The 14,332-nt window shown below is 37.7% G+C and overlaps 2 protein-coding genes across 2 annotated transcripts; one reads left to right on the forward strand and one right to left on the reverse strand.

Annotated features, from left to right (window-relative positions):
* Window positions 1–1,688: 1,688 nt before the first annotated feature.
* rpl36a (ribosomal protein L36A) lies at window positions 1,689–5,140 on the forward strand. The gene is made up of 5 exons (XM_044127174.1): window positions 1,689–1,785; window positions 2,339–2,444; window positions 4,077–4,144; window positions 4,235–4,357; window positions 5,060–5,140. The coding sequence occupies exons 1-5, from the start codon at window positions 1,783–1,785 to the stop codon at window positions 5,078–5,080; spliced, it is 321 nt and encodes a 106-aa protein (XP_043983109.1). The 5' UTR covers window positions 1,689–1,782; the 3' UTR covers window positions 5,081–5,140.
* On the reverse strand, window positions 5,082–12,376 carry gla (galactosidase, alpha). The gene is made up of 7 exons (XM_044127173.1): window positions 12,070–12,376; window positions 8,098–8,272; window positions 7,186–7,360; window positions 6,938–7,029; window positions 6,702–6,863; window positions 6,122–6,319; window positions 5,082–6,010 (listed from the first exon to the last, which is right to left on the reverse strand). The coding sequence occupies exons 1-7, from the start codon at window positions 12,228–12,230 to the stop codon at window positions 5,714–5,716; spliced, it is 1,260 nt and encodes a 419-aa protein (XP_043983108.1). The 5' UTR covers window positions 12,231–12,376; the 3' UTR covers window positions 5,082–5,713.
* Window positions 12,377–14,332: the final 1,956 nt, after the last annotated feature.

A 14,332-nucleotide genomic window follows, 5' to 3' on the forward strand; every position in this document is an offset into this window, starting at 1 on the left:
CAGCATGTAGTAGCACTTTTGGCTGACAGTTTTTCTTGTTCAGTCCGATGACAATTTGAAACTGTTTAGAGAGGAAGAAATAAAAACTTAATGATCACTTTTACTGGTGACAGAGAGTGTGGTCTTTAGGGAAACAAGCAAGCATGTTGTTTACTTGGGTTAAATTAAGAGGATGGAGCAAAACCATTTCAGTATAAGTAACAGTTTGCCTGGAAAGATATTCATAAAAATTAACAACAAACTGGTTAAAGTATGGTGGCTATAACAATTATTCACCCTCTTGGATGTTTTACCCCTTTTTTTTGCTTTCACATATCAATCATATTCCACAAAATTTGACTTATTTTGACAAAATAAATCCTTAAATGTAAAAGTGAAAACTAATTTCTACAAATAACAATCATTAAATAAAAATATAAAATAAAAAAAATAATAATAACCCTAACTACTTTAAAGTGTCTGACCTAATTCAGCAGGGATCCAGCCAATTGGTTATAGTGCTTTCACATTGAGAGGCCTTGAAACTATCTGAGACTGTATTTCAAGTGGTTCTATTTTAAATAGACCCGTGTCTGAAAGGTTCATTCACTGGTTAATCAGTATTACTAGCAACACAATGAAGACTGAAGATCACGTCAAGCAAATTAGAGAAAAAGTTATTGAAAAGTACAAGTCAGGAGATGGACAGAAATGAAAGTTTCTAAAGCCCCAATCATCCGCTAGAGTTCAGGTAAATTCATCATCAAAAAATGGAAGCAAAATGGCATAAATATATATATATATATATGTGTGTGTGTGTGTATGTGGGGGGCAGATGGATGGGGGCGTGTGAGTGGGTGTCCGCGCGTGAGTGTGTGTGTGTGTGTGTGTGTGTGTGTGTGTGTGTGTGCAAGAAGGAGACTATAGTGAAAGAGGACATCGGGTTTCCATGATTACGCTGATGGAGTTACTGGATTCAGCAGTAGAGATGGGAGAGACTAAATCTTTACTGTCTGCACTAAAATGTAACACACTGCTTAGCATAGTCATTGGGGTATCTATACGATAAATAAAGTAAGATATTTCACATATTTTGTTTTGTTATTTAAATAGATAATAAAAATTAACTGCTTCTGCTACTCCAAAATCTATCCCCCTTTCTTATACTTATTTGTTAACTCCCTGATTGTTAGTAAAGGTGAATGTGGTCTTATGAGGAAGCATAGTTGAATTTACACGTCTCTTGTGGACAGCAGCAGACCAAATTAGACATGTCTTTTTCTTTACTATTCAACAGCTAGTTCAATTTCACAGAACTGCATACTTGATGTCTCACAGCAAGAAAGTCCTAAGTTTTAAATTATTATTTCATTTATTAAGAGAAATTACTACTAAATCCTAATACTGAGAAATACCACTGAAGAACTAAACACAGCCCTTGATTAAAATTATTATTTCAAATATTCAGCTCACTTGAGATATACAATTGATGTTTGAACTGATCATTTAAACCTTGTCAAATCTAATCAATAAAATTAAATCCAATTCAGTTCAGTTATCTATGTAATACCAAATTATAGGAAAATGTAACTTCAAGACACATTGCAAGCAAGTCCGATTCATATATAACTACATAGAAGTTGATAGGGTCACACTGAGTCCGAATTATGATACAGAACAATGACATCATGACACACCCCACCACTAGGGGGCAGAACATGCCGCTATTCACCGCTGAGATCTACTTCAACAACCGCTTCCGGGCTCGTCCTTCCTCTTTTTCCTCCTCATCGGGTCGCAACCATGGTATGAAACGACTACACCAATATATTTAATGAAATCAACATCAATCCTGCTATTTAAAGCATTACATCTTACTTTCTTTAGTTCAAATGTGGTTATAGTTTTTCGATAAATGTTATAATGGCTGTATTAGCCACTTTGTTTTGGTTTTATGTTGTTCTATTGAGATAAATATGAATGCTAATGTTAGCAATGAAGAGCCGCTGTTGGCTTCTTCCATTCTGCTCAAATTTTGTATTTAGTGTGGGTGGATATGGTGTAGCTTAAATATCCATTCAAAACAGCATTATGTCACTTTACAGAAACTGAACCGCACATGTTTGCTATGTTTTAATATCCAAAAGCCACCATGCTATCAGAGCTAACAGCTAGCGTAATTAGCACAATCTGTTCAACAAGTAAAGTGTTTAAGGTTTTAGTTTCACGTTGTTTGCGTAATTGTATCATTATTCGGTTATCAATTAACCTCAAGGCTAACTATGTTGCTTTTTAAGGCCATAATTTGTCTCAGACCTGGAAGTATGATACCTGATTCATGCTTTCTGTTGCCATTTAGGTGAACGTCCCGAAGACCCGCAGGACTTACTGCAAAAAGTGCAAAAAGCACCAACCCCACAAGGTGACCCAGTACAAGAAGGGAAAGGATTCCCTCTATGCACAGGGTAAATAATGTCTCCACATAAATTTGATGCAGTACTTGTATAAAATATTCAGAGTACTTGTATAAAATATTCACACTCCTTGAACCTTTTCATGTTTGGTCATAAAAAACAACATCAGTCTATTTTGCTGGAAGTGCATATAATGGTACTAGTTAGCATATTATTATTTTTGTTTATTTAGTTTTAAAGTGAACGTGTCAACTTTTTCATTTGTATTTGACCAGTTTACTCTGATGTTCCCAAGTAAAATCAAGAACAAATTTAGTTCCCAAGTTAGCATATTATTATTTTTGTTTATTTAGTTTAAAAATGAACATGTCACTTGCTATGAACCAGTTTCGAATGAGAAGGTGTGGAAGAAAGTAACACATATCAAAAACTGTAACAGTCATTGCAAACCTTAAATAATTAAAAACTATTTACATAATGGAAAAAAACTGCTGCCCGCCAATATATGTCTCGTAAAACAGGCTGTAGTTAGTGCATTTTAATAACTTCAATGGAAGAAATCTTAGAAGTGTTATCTATTGCTTTACATAGCTAACACAGTGCTGTCTGAAAGATGTCTCAGTGGCTTCAGTATGACAGCAAAAACAGACCTTTCAAATAAACCGGCACATCGGTCTTAAATTAACACACACACACAACAAAACACACTACCAGAAAAGCAGGAACAACTTCCCTCACCAGTAAAACTTAAGGGAAAGTACAAAGTAGCTGCTCCACCCTGCTACTTCTGGACAGTGATTTTCAAGTTCAATACTTCAGCAGGTTTCTAAACTGCAACAGTTTGTTTAAGCAGTAATGCGTTTGTCAGTTTCTGCTTTAAACAGAAATCCAGTCATGTGATGCCAGCAACACAAGTAGCTTTTCTCTGACATAAGCTTCTACTCCTCTAGACTTCTTTTAAAATACAAAACAGGCAATAATCTAAGAAAGATTCCTATGTGGTGATGCAGCACTGAAGTGAGAGAAAATATCCTACATCTTGACAGCACTTTTTTCATCTCTCCTGTTTCTTTTGACAGATGATTCCACAGATTTAATCCGTTAAATTAAACGTTCCATTTTTTTTATTTCTTTGCAAATTTGTAATTTAAGCAAAACTTGAAACTATAACAGTTCACCAAGTTGTGAAATTGAATCTCGTTTTACGCTAATTAATGCTAATTATTCACTGCTGTTTTGTGAACAGTAACTATGGAGCTGCAGAGATTCAAAACTGGGTCTTTATAGAAGAATTTACCTGTGGGAACTTGGAAAATTCTCTGGTCAGATAAGACCAAAACTAGATGAACTACATGCAAACAGTCATAGATAAGGCTGAAAAAGACTTTGACTGGGATGTATGTTCACCTTCCTAAAACAAACAACCAGATCTACAGTGGAATATTTAATAGTATCTTTGTAGATTAGAACGGTCTACAGAAAGTTAAATTCAATTGAGCGTCTGTGGGAAGATTTTAAAGCAGAGCGTTTGTAGATTTACTCGAGACTGAAATTCCAGCAAAACGAGGTTCTACAAATTGACTGAATACAAATGTGAATAAGTTTAAAATGTGTGAATACTTTTATAGATAATTTTATATTGTAGCTGTTGTGCTTTCACTGAACTCTCAAACTGTTCTGCAGGTAAGAGGAGATACGACAGAAAGCAGAGCGGGTACGGTGGGCAAACAAAGCCGATTTTCCGTAAAAAGGTAACACCAACCTTCCCTTGTAGATATGTCTTATTTAAAGGATTAAATACATGTTTGAAAGCTGTGACTCAACTAAAATATCTGTTTCAGGCTAAAACGACAAAGAAGATCGTATTGAGGCTTGAGTGTGTGGAGCCCAACTGCAGATCCAAGAGAATGCTGGCCATCAAGAGATGCAAGCACTTCGAGTTGGGTGGTGACAAGAAGAGAAAGGTATGAAGCAACTATCATTGGCATTTTTTTGCTAGAATTCAATGTAAGACATAAGAGTTTGTCAATAACTGTTCCTCAACACAGTGTCAACAGCGATAAGGGTATTAAGCACAAACTTCAAGAAAATGACAGAAGTTGATGAAATATTCTAATATCAGAATATTAAATTTGTGGTGCATTGCTTAACTTAAATATGTGAATATTTAAGAAAACAATTACTAAAGACAGTTTTTGGAGAAACTAACACTGTTTAAGTTTTAATTATTACTACAGTTAGACATGCCATTCTGTTGGAGTCGTAATGCTAGAATGACATATTTAACACAAATTTCTTGGTTATCGAGCGCAATTTATTTTGACTGGGGATCATAAAAAACACTTATGGCACTTAAATGTTTACAGTGTGAATGTTGGTAAAAAAAAAATTATTTACAAGGCTTCAATGCTGCATTTAGCGTTCTGTCTCAGATTGTAGCGGCTATTTGGTCAAAAAATTGTAGTTGCAGATTGCTTAAAACGTTATAAAGCTGGAAAATATCTCAAAGTGTTGACTTTGTATTAATGGGTGAAGTGTAATCTTACTGGTGGAAGTGTGTGGGACTTAAACCCTTAGTGGATTGGATTTTCTGTAGCTATTAACCAGAAAGGAGTGTTTATCTTGAAGCATCATTTTCACCCAGATTTCTCTGTTTCCTCTTTCAGGGCCAGGTCATCCAGTTCTAAGCTGTGGTCCGTTCCTCTGGATGAAGTTGTCACTATTTTCAATAAACATGTTGAAACATACTTTTATTTTGTGCTTTCTTTTCATGCATGGAGGACTATAGATGCGAAGAATTCAATTTTTGTCTAAACATGTAAAAACAAAAAGTTGAAACGTTTCAAAAAATCTTTTAAAATTGGTTCAGATTTTTGTATCTGGAGATCTTCATGCAGTCTGATGGAGAAAATTAATGGACACACCTTTGAGTATCACATTTATTATATTTTATGAATCAGAATTTGTTAAATAGCTTTATTCCCTTTTAAATAATTACATATGTATCACAAACTGAGTTTAAAAGTTGCTGGTTCAGAATCTGCAGAAAGATCCACCATGATTTTTAACAAGTAAAGGTCATTGCAAAGCTTTGTCGGTCTCTAGAAAATAAAATAATAAAATTGGCTTCAAATAAGCTGTTAATTATAAAAACAATGAAACTAAGCTAATTCCAGTTGATCTGGATGCTGGAAAACCCATTTACCAATGCAGTGAATCACAAATAATGTATTTAAAAACCTGTACAGCAAAAATCTAGAAACAATATTTTTAGAAACTTGATGATTGAACCTGAGATTTAGAGTAACAATTTGACGTTTTTAGTTAGTGTGCTTCCAGTAAAGCTTGCCAAAGTTGTGGCTGATTGGTGTGACGGTCATCAGAGCCGTTCCTGAAGGGTTTACTTTTAAGATGAGTTTGCTATCTTTAGTCTGAACTCCCATCTCCTTGTATTGGGGGAGGATCAGAGTGACGTTGCACTGGGGGTCACAGATCTTCCAGCCAGGAATGCCACTGATGGCGAACCCCCGAGGACCACCGATCTCCTGCAGGTTGAGCACGGCGACAGCCAGGCGGTTTTTAGATAGAGGTCTCTCCCACACTTCAAAACTATTACCCTGCAAAACAAGCCACATTTCTTAGCCTTCAGGAGATAATTTCACATCTACAACAGTTTAAAGAATGAGTAGATGAAGCTAAAATCTGTTTTCTGCCACTTTTACTCTCACCTTGGCAGAGCGGTATCCCTGCTTGCCCAGTGGGTCCTGGCTGATTTCTATGATTTGTCTGTTCTGCAGCAGCTTTTTGGATCGAGGACAGATGTCCCGCAGATCATTAGACATGAGTAGGGGGGCGGCCATGATGGCCCATAACGCCATCTGAGACTCCTGCTGGTCATGACTCAGGCCAAAGTTCCCAATTACAAGCTGGAGGAGTAGATCAGTATCATAAATATGCAAACTTACAAAAGCACAGACAAGCTAATTCTCTGGTATAAACAAGCCCAACATTATTGGAATGGTTGTTGCTTAAAATGTGACCTATTATACACCCTTGAACAAACTAGGACAGGTCTGTTTTATACAAAACATGTACATTATATTTTTTGCACAAAATCATTCTTAGATAATAAGATTTTAGTTTGCTCTCTTCTGTCTATTTTAAGCTCCTTTTAGAATGAGCTGTTTTTGCACAAAATGTAGAAAAAGTTATTTTTGGATAATTGAAAGAAATAGAAAAGTTCTGATGTAGGAGAAACTTCCTGGTATTTGAATGTTTTGGGATCAAATTGGAAGATGTGGTGAGTACCATATCGGGGTCATTCCAGCCTCCGGGCCCAGCCGAGGGGACAATGATGTCCTGATGAGAAGCAGTCCAGTCCAGGATAGATTTGATTGAATCCCACGAGTCAAACACATCGGCAAAGTTGCGCCAGTGGTTGCAGGTCTCACGGATAGCGGTGTAGTTTGGCTGGAGGCAGAGATAAACTAATATGTTTAAAAACACCTTAAACAGGAAATTAAAAAAATATATATTTTCCTCACCTTTTGGAAATCCCATTCATACAAAGGCCACTCACAGGAGTACAGGATACTTCTTCCAGTTTTGTTCAAAGCATTTGACATCTTTATGTAGCCTAAACCAGAAAATTAATCAGTAAGAGAACAGAATGACATAATAGAAATAGACACAGTCTCCTTACATTTTAGATAATGGAGTTAATGGACATGATTTGGCAACACAGTTTACTGTTTAAATTAACAATAATTTAAATTTTGAAATTAATTCCTACCGTCTCCGATCAAAGTCCACTTCAAGTTACAGCCATCGAATTTAAGCAGGTCCACGTCCCAGTCTGCGAATGTCTGAGCATCAGTCTCATAATAACCCAGACTGCCAGGGTATCCAGCACAGGTTTTGTCTCCCACATCTGCATAAATACCCAACTTCAGGCCTTTAGAGTGGACCTGAAGGAGGGAAAACACAAGATGTTCAAACCAGGAGGTGGCAGTGTTGCACAGATTAAAACTCAAAAAGCCTTTGCTGTCCCTTCCAGTTAAATGAAGAGTGAAGGGATACGAAAGCTGATAGAGCCCAGTTGAAGGTGAATGGACCTAAAATTGGGACAGTACTGTAAGAAAATCACAAATTTTGAGATTGAGGCAAAGATTCACCTCCCAAAGCACAACAAAACTAGACATACTAAACATATAGTGAACTTACTATTAAAAAATAAGTTCAGTACAGATTAACACATATTTATGAGCTAAAATGCCCCATGCAAAGGCCAGAGCTATATCTAAACTGACATTTACTGAGAAGAATGGGCAAAAACGTCTGAAATGTGCAAAACCAAGAGAAAAATATGATGTCTAACACTTGCATTTGTGCTTAAATCAAAGAATGATACTACAAAGTATTGACTCAGGAGGGACACATATATATCCATGTCAAATCAGTCAGACCTTTATTCATAGAAAATGTTAAACTATGACTTGTATGACTTCATGTTACAAAAACTCCAATGAAAGAAACAAAAATTTATGGTAGTAGCATAAAATGTCAAAATATTCAAGACATATAAATACTTTTGCAATGGATTGTGACATGCTTCACAATCATAAACTGGTCATTCTGCACCCCAAATCTATTAAACATCCCATTACTTCCCCTTTGTGGTTTATTTATTATAGCAGCAACTCACATAGTCGGCTAACTTTTTGATGCCTCCCGGGAATCTTTTGGGGTCTGCCTGCAGGCGGCCTTGAGCATCACGCTGGTGGGACGGCCAACAGTCGTCGATGCAAACGTACTCATAACCGGCCTCTTTCCAGCCATCCTTCACCATCATGTCTGCCATCTGCATGTACAGACGCTCGCTGCCAAGGCAACAGGAGAAAATAGGCAGGGCAGTCAGTTAGGATGCAGGTGCTGAGAGTTATTGGGATGAAAACATGTCTCAAAAAAAACAAACAAAATAAAACCCATTGTATAACAGTGTATCTGGATGCTGCCACATATGAAGCAGCACAGTAATCAAGATTCAACCAAGGCATTGACATTTAGGGCCTTGCTTCCTGAATAAAAATGTGACCTGGGTGGAATACGAGGTGAGAATTAGTCACATGGTAGGGCGCATCAGCAAATTTTTATTTATATTTGAGCTAAACAAAGAAAGATTAATAAATATATTAAATGAAATAGAGTTTTAACCGATAGTTATGACAAAAATGTAGAGAAGATAATGTGTTTGATAGATTTGATACTATAATGAATAAAATTATATACGTGTATTAAAAGTAGTAAGTTCAGATAGTTTCTATGTTCAAAATCCAGTTGAAACTTGAATGTGAAAAGACTTAAATGAACATCATTGACACAATGTATTCTGCAACTATAAGGGTCCATTACAGCAGTGTTTCCCAACCCTGATCCTTAAGATACACTGCCATGCATGTTTTGGATGTTTCCCTGCTTTTACACACCTGATTCATATGATTACAGTTCAGTAAAAGCCTGCAGGCCTGTGTGCTTTAAGGACCAGGGCTGGGAAATGCTGCATTACAGAATTGAGCAGTGAGAACTATGCTGCCCCTGGGTTCCAAGCTGTTTTATTTAGATTGAGGAGACTAGAGGAAGGGGAGTTTTTCTTTCCTTTGCTGTATTCACCAGGGATTTTTGTGTGAGTGTGTTTTTGTTGGGGAACACTTAGGTGTATTTAGTTATATTTGTGTTTTCCTTATTATTTTTCCTCCCCCAAGCAGTCTAACTTTATTCAATGGGTTTTAACTATGTCTCTCGGCTATAAGGTTTCCAGGGCCAGCATAGACTCCTACTTTTAGTGTGGTCACTTTTGTACAATAAAATAAACTGACTATTTTTGTCCATAGGCATTTATGAATTCAATAAACTATATTTGATTTGCAACAGTGCCTCTGGTAATTTTTACAAACTTATTTGTGTGATCTGGTAAAAAGAGGATTTAAGGTTCTCTACATATAACAGAAACTGTACCCAAGGTCACAATCTGGCGTTGTTGGCAGGAAATTTGCAAGGCAGTGTCACATGCTTGCAGGAGTTTGTTGCACTGAGGTGGATAGGGCTGAGTCGGTGTGGTTTCACTTCAGTGTCTTTTGGACACTGGTTCCATGGTAACAACAGTTACACAGAGTTTCTTTAACCAACATTGTCAGGGCCCTTTGCAGGCCTGCTCTTGGCTTGAGCTTCATGCAGCCAATGGGCTTAGCATACCTTATGTTGGCTATTTTGAAACTGACGTAGAGGTGTTGGGCAGGGTGGTACCCAGACGTCGGGTTCTGGTAGTGAAGAACCCCCTGGACCATTCCTCTCAGTCTACCAGGTGTCTTGGTTATGAATGTCATTAGAGAATGTCATAATGAGCTCTTTAAACAACATGGTGCTGCTTTGTTTGAGTTACCCACAATCAGTCAGGCGGTATGTTCATGGCACATGGCTTTCCAACATTGTCAAAGTGTTCCAGTACAGTTTTCCCTTAAATGGGTATAGTTCGGTTAAGGGGTCGTAGGCCAGTTGGTATGCCCGCTGGCAACAATAAGAGTTATTGTTGCTACTTGTTCTCGCACTGAGTTGGCTCTATGGAATCTGGGCTCTTTGAACCACTTATCACTAAATGCTGCCTCCCCTCCTGGGAGGCAGCATTTAGTGATAGCGTTGTTGGAGCTGCTTCACCCACAAAAGCCGCTTTCACCGGCGATACTGCTGACTGGAAGGCGCTTGTGTTATTTCTCACAGCTATTTCCTGGTACGGAACTCAGTTGTCTCGCCCTCTGTTCTTGATTGATAATCAGATGGACCAATAGGATTAAAATGCGCCTTCAGTGGGCTAATAGCGTTTCGCTAAAAATCTTCCTGCAACAAACAAGGAAGAACTCTCTGTTAATGTCAGGAAAGGTATGTGAGAGGTCAGGTGACAAGTCACATGATTGCTATGAATAATAAAAATAACAAAAAAAGACATAATCACTTGTAACTGAGGTAATTTTGAGTTGGCTCTATGGAATCTGGGCTCTTTGAACCACTTATCACTAAACGCTGCCTCCCAGCAGGGGTTTTGGTGTCACCAGCAGTAGTGACAGTGGTTAGGGGGATTACCCACACCCCTATTGTTAATGTAAGTGATGTGGATGTGGTTCTTCACCCGTGTACTCCAATAGGGACTTTAGACCCTTCTAACATTGTCAGTCTTCCAGAAGGTGTTACAGAGATGGCTGGCTCAGTGCAAGCCACCATTTCTTCTCAGCTCAGTTCTATTGCACCCTTGTCAGATCCTGTATCAGGGTTGGATTTGTCAGAAGGGCTAGTCTCTCCCCTAAAGTCCTGGAGCTGCTTCGACAGTGGCGCAAGGTGATCCAGCTGAATGGCCTGTTATATTGCCGTACACAGCATCCGTTTGAGGATATCCATTAATTGCTGCTGCCCGATTCAATGAAGGAGAAAGTGATGAAACAGCTTCACCAAAGTCATGGACATCAGGGAGTGGAGTGGACCACTGAGATTATTAGAGAGCAGTGCTACTGGCCTCTGATGCACAAAGAGATTAGAGATTAGTGCCAACAATGTGAAAGCTGTCCCTTGGCCAAAGCTACACACCCCCAGGCACGGGTGGCCAATGGTCATTTGTTGGGCTCAAGACCAAACCAAGTCTTGGCGATAGATTTCACCTTGGCGGGCCCATCACAAGATGGTAAGGAAAATGTTCTCATCATGACTGATATGTTTTCAAAATTTACCCAGGCTGTATCAACCAAAGACTAGAGGGTTTCTATTGTTGCTAAGGTTCTTGTACAAGACTGGTTTTACAAGTCTGGTGTTCCAGCAAGACTACAATCCGATCAGAGCCGGAATTTTGAAAGTGCACTGATCCAGCAGTTGTGTGAGCTGTATGAAGTGCAGAAGACTCAAACTACCCCGTACCATCCTGAAGGTAACGGCCAATGTGAAAGATTTAATAGAACATTACATGATCTTCTGCAAACTCTACCTATTGAGAGGAAGGGACATTGGTGTAATTATTTACCTCAAGTTCTGTATTCCTACAACACCACAGTCCATCAGTCCATGGGTGAGTCTCCTTACCTTTTGATGTTTGGACAAGAGCCATGTTTACCTGTTGATTTTCTCTTTGGAAGAGTCCTCTTTAGAGTCCTCCACTCCAAAGAGTGGAGGACTGGCCAGTGTTTTGTTTGAGAAGCAACTGGTCTATGCTCAAGACCACAGTTATAAAAGAAGGAGTAAGATTCAGGATTTATGGAATCCCATAATCGATACTCTGACAAAAGCTCCAACTTCAGGAGGTTCTGTGTACACCGTTGCACCCCTGGATATTTAATTTCCAACAGTAACTCTGGTAATGTTTACAAACTTATCTGTGTGATCTGGTAAAAAGAGGATTTAAGGTTCGCTACACATAACAGAAACTGTACCCAAGGTCACACACACACACCATTTTTCAGAAACTTTTAGCCTGTTCTAAGTATTTACACTTTAAATGTCAACCATCCTATTGCTCCATTCAAACCTGTGTGGAGAAATATTACCACCATGTGGAGACTATATTAAGTTTGAATCATTCAAATTCATCTATAATCATCTATAATCTAATTAAAGGAACAGGTTGTTGCCTCCTCTTTCCTACCTGATGCAGTTGTCGGGGTCTGTGTCACAGTCCGTGTTACACATGAACCTCTCCCAGTGAAGCCAGCCCATGGTGGGTTTCAGAGCCAGCCCGTTGTCCAGCGCTTCAGCTGCGGGACTCAGTAAACTTAAAAGTACGAGGAGCAACAGCATTTTGCTCATTTTCACCCACAAAAGCCGCTTTCACCGGCGACACTGCTGACTGGAAGGTGCTTGTGTTATTTCTCACAGCTATTTCCTGGTACGGAACTCAGTTGTCCCGCCCTCTGTTCTTGATTGATAATCAGACGGACCAATAGGATTAAAATGCGCCTTCAGTGGGCCAATAGCGTTTCGCTAAAAATCTTCCTGCAACAAACAAGGAAGAACTCTCTGTTAATGTCAGGAAAGGTATGTGAGAGGTCAGGTGACAAGTCATATGATTGCTCTGAATAATAAAAATAACAAAAAGGACATAATCACTTGTAACTGAGGTAATTTTGCAATAACTATCTGGTGTATTTTCAGAAGCTAGCTTTATGCTCACAGAATACAAAACCACATTTAAAAAAACTTTACCTTAGGTAAGGATGAATTAATTTTATCAGATAAAACTATATATGAGTAAATGTATATGATTAGGTTGACCCCTTGACTTTGATATGTGTTTTTTGCAGATGATGTAGTTCTGTTGGCTTTATCACATCCTTTATTATTTATCATGATGAATTTGTTATTGTGATAAGATTTTGATTTATTGCTGTCACAACATATTCCAATTAATGATGTTTAAAAAGCCCTAAAACTGTCAGAATTGTTCTTTTTACTATTATATTTACTGTTTATTCAATCAAAGTGTATCAGTAAATATGAAAATATGGTTAAATGCAGGTACTGTGTGCATTTTAGTGATACAGATCACACTTTGCTATGTGAATGGTGTCCTAAAGAAGCTTAGTATGAATGGCAATGTTTTTAAAGAGCAGTATTTGTGTAAGTGACGCTATGATTGCTGTGCCATGCCATATATTTACCTAAAATATGTATAGTTTTTATAGTCACTCTTATCATTATCACAGTAATACTACAAAGTTTTGTGATAGAAAGTCAAGATCATATTGCCCATACTTGACTACTTGCATATTCTTTTAAATGAGTACTTTCACAGAGAAGCAGAGTTTCATCCTTCAGGGAAGCGTCTTGTCCTCTGCTTTGTGTTTTTGGCTCAAACCAGTTAGTAAAAGCATAAAAGTCTCAGAGTCAAACACACCCCAGACTTACTCAGGATGGTTTTTCTTTATAATTCCCTCTCCACTCCTCTCATTTAGCAACACCAGAGTTAGAGCAAAACGAAACACATTTGTTGTGTTTTACAAACAGGACATTTACATTTTACATTGAAGCAAATATATAAAACATGCATCTTTCCTGATGGTGTGTGCTTCAACTTTCCTTTCTTAAGAGATTTTGGGAGCTCCCTGTATTTCAGTCTTTTACTATTGGATAAAAGAGCCGTTTTTCTGCTTTTTATTTATTTTATCCTAACTAATTTCATTAAATAAAGTTTGAGACATAGTAAACAAATAAATAAATAAATAAATAACAGAATCAGATAAAAGTCTATGTGTAAAGCGAAGGACTATAGACAATTATTAAATGAGTCTTAATCATAAAACAAACTTTGTGCTACTTTGAATCTCTTTCTCTGACCCTACACAGAACTCTGAAAAACAAAGCAGGTCTGAAGGTCAGATCAAAAGAATTGATTGAAATGAAGGGAGAAGCGACTGTTGTTTTTATTTAAAAAAAATCTCTAAAAGACCTTCAGAAGCCATTGGAGTAATTTCTCAGAACTTCTTCAAAACCTGGTCTATTGGAAGTAAAATAATGGTCTGACTCAGAGTGCTTTATGCTTTACTTTAATTGATAATTTTCTTTGATCTTGCAAAGGTTCTTTACAAATATTTGTAATGTTCAAACTAAACCCTCTACACCGTTAATGACCTCCGTCTTTGTCCATTTAGAAACCTAGATGTTTACCCAATTTTCTTTGCTAAATAACTCAAATTCTTTCAGTCTGAATGAAGAGAATCTCTGAATAGAAGTTTTCAACTTTTGTAATTTATTCCCAAACTGAATTCAAATCTGGACCTTCAAAAAACTGTTCTGTTGTAGCTCTGGCTTTTTGTTTAGTTATTATCCTGCTGGAAGGTGAACCTCTGCCAAATTCTCAAGTCTTTTCTCAAGAGTTTAACATTTACAATGACAAGCATCCTTATAGCATG

Source organism: Gambusia affinis, linkage group LG09 (genome assembly GCF_019740435.1).
Source record: "Gambusia affinis linkage group LG09, SWU_Gaff_1.0, whole genome shotgun sequence".
Lineage (NCBI taxonomy): Eukaryota > Metazoa > Chordata > Actinopteri > Cyprinodontiformes > Poeciliidae > Gambusia > Gambusia affinis.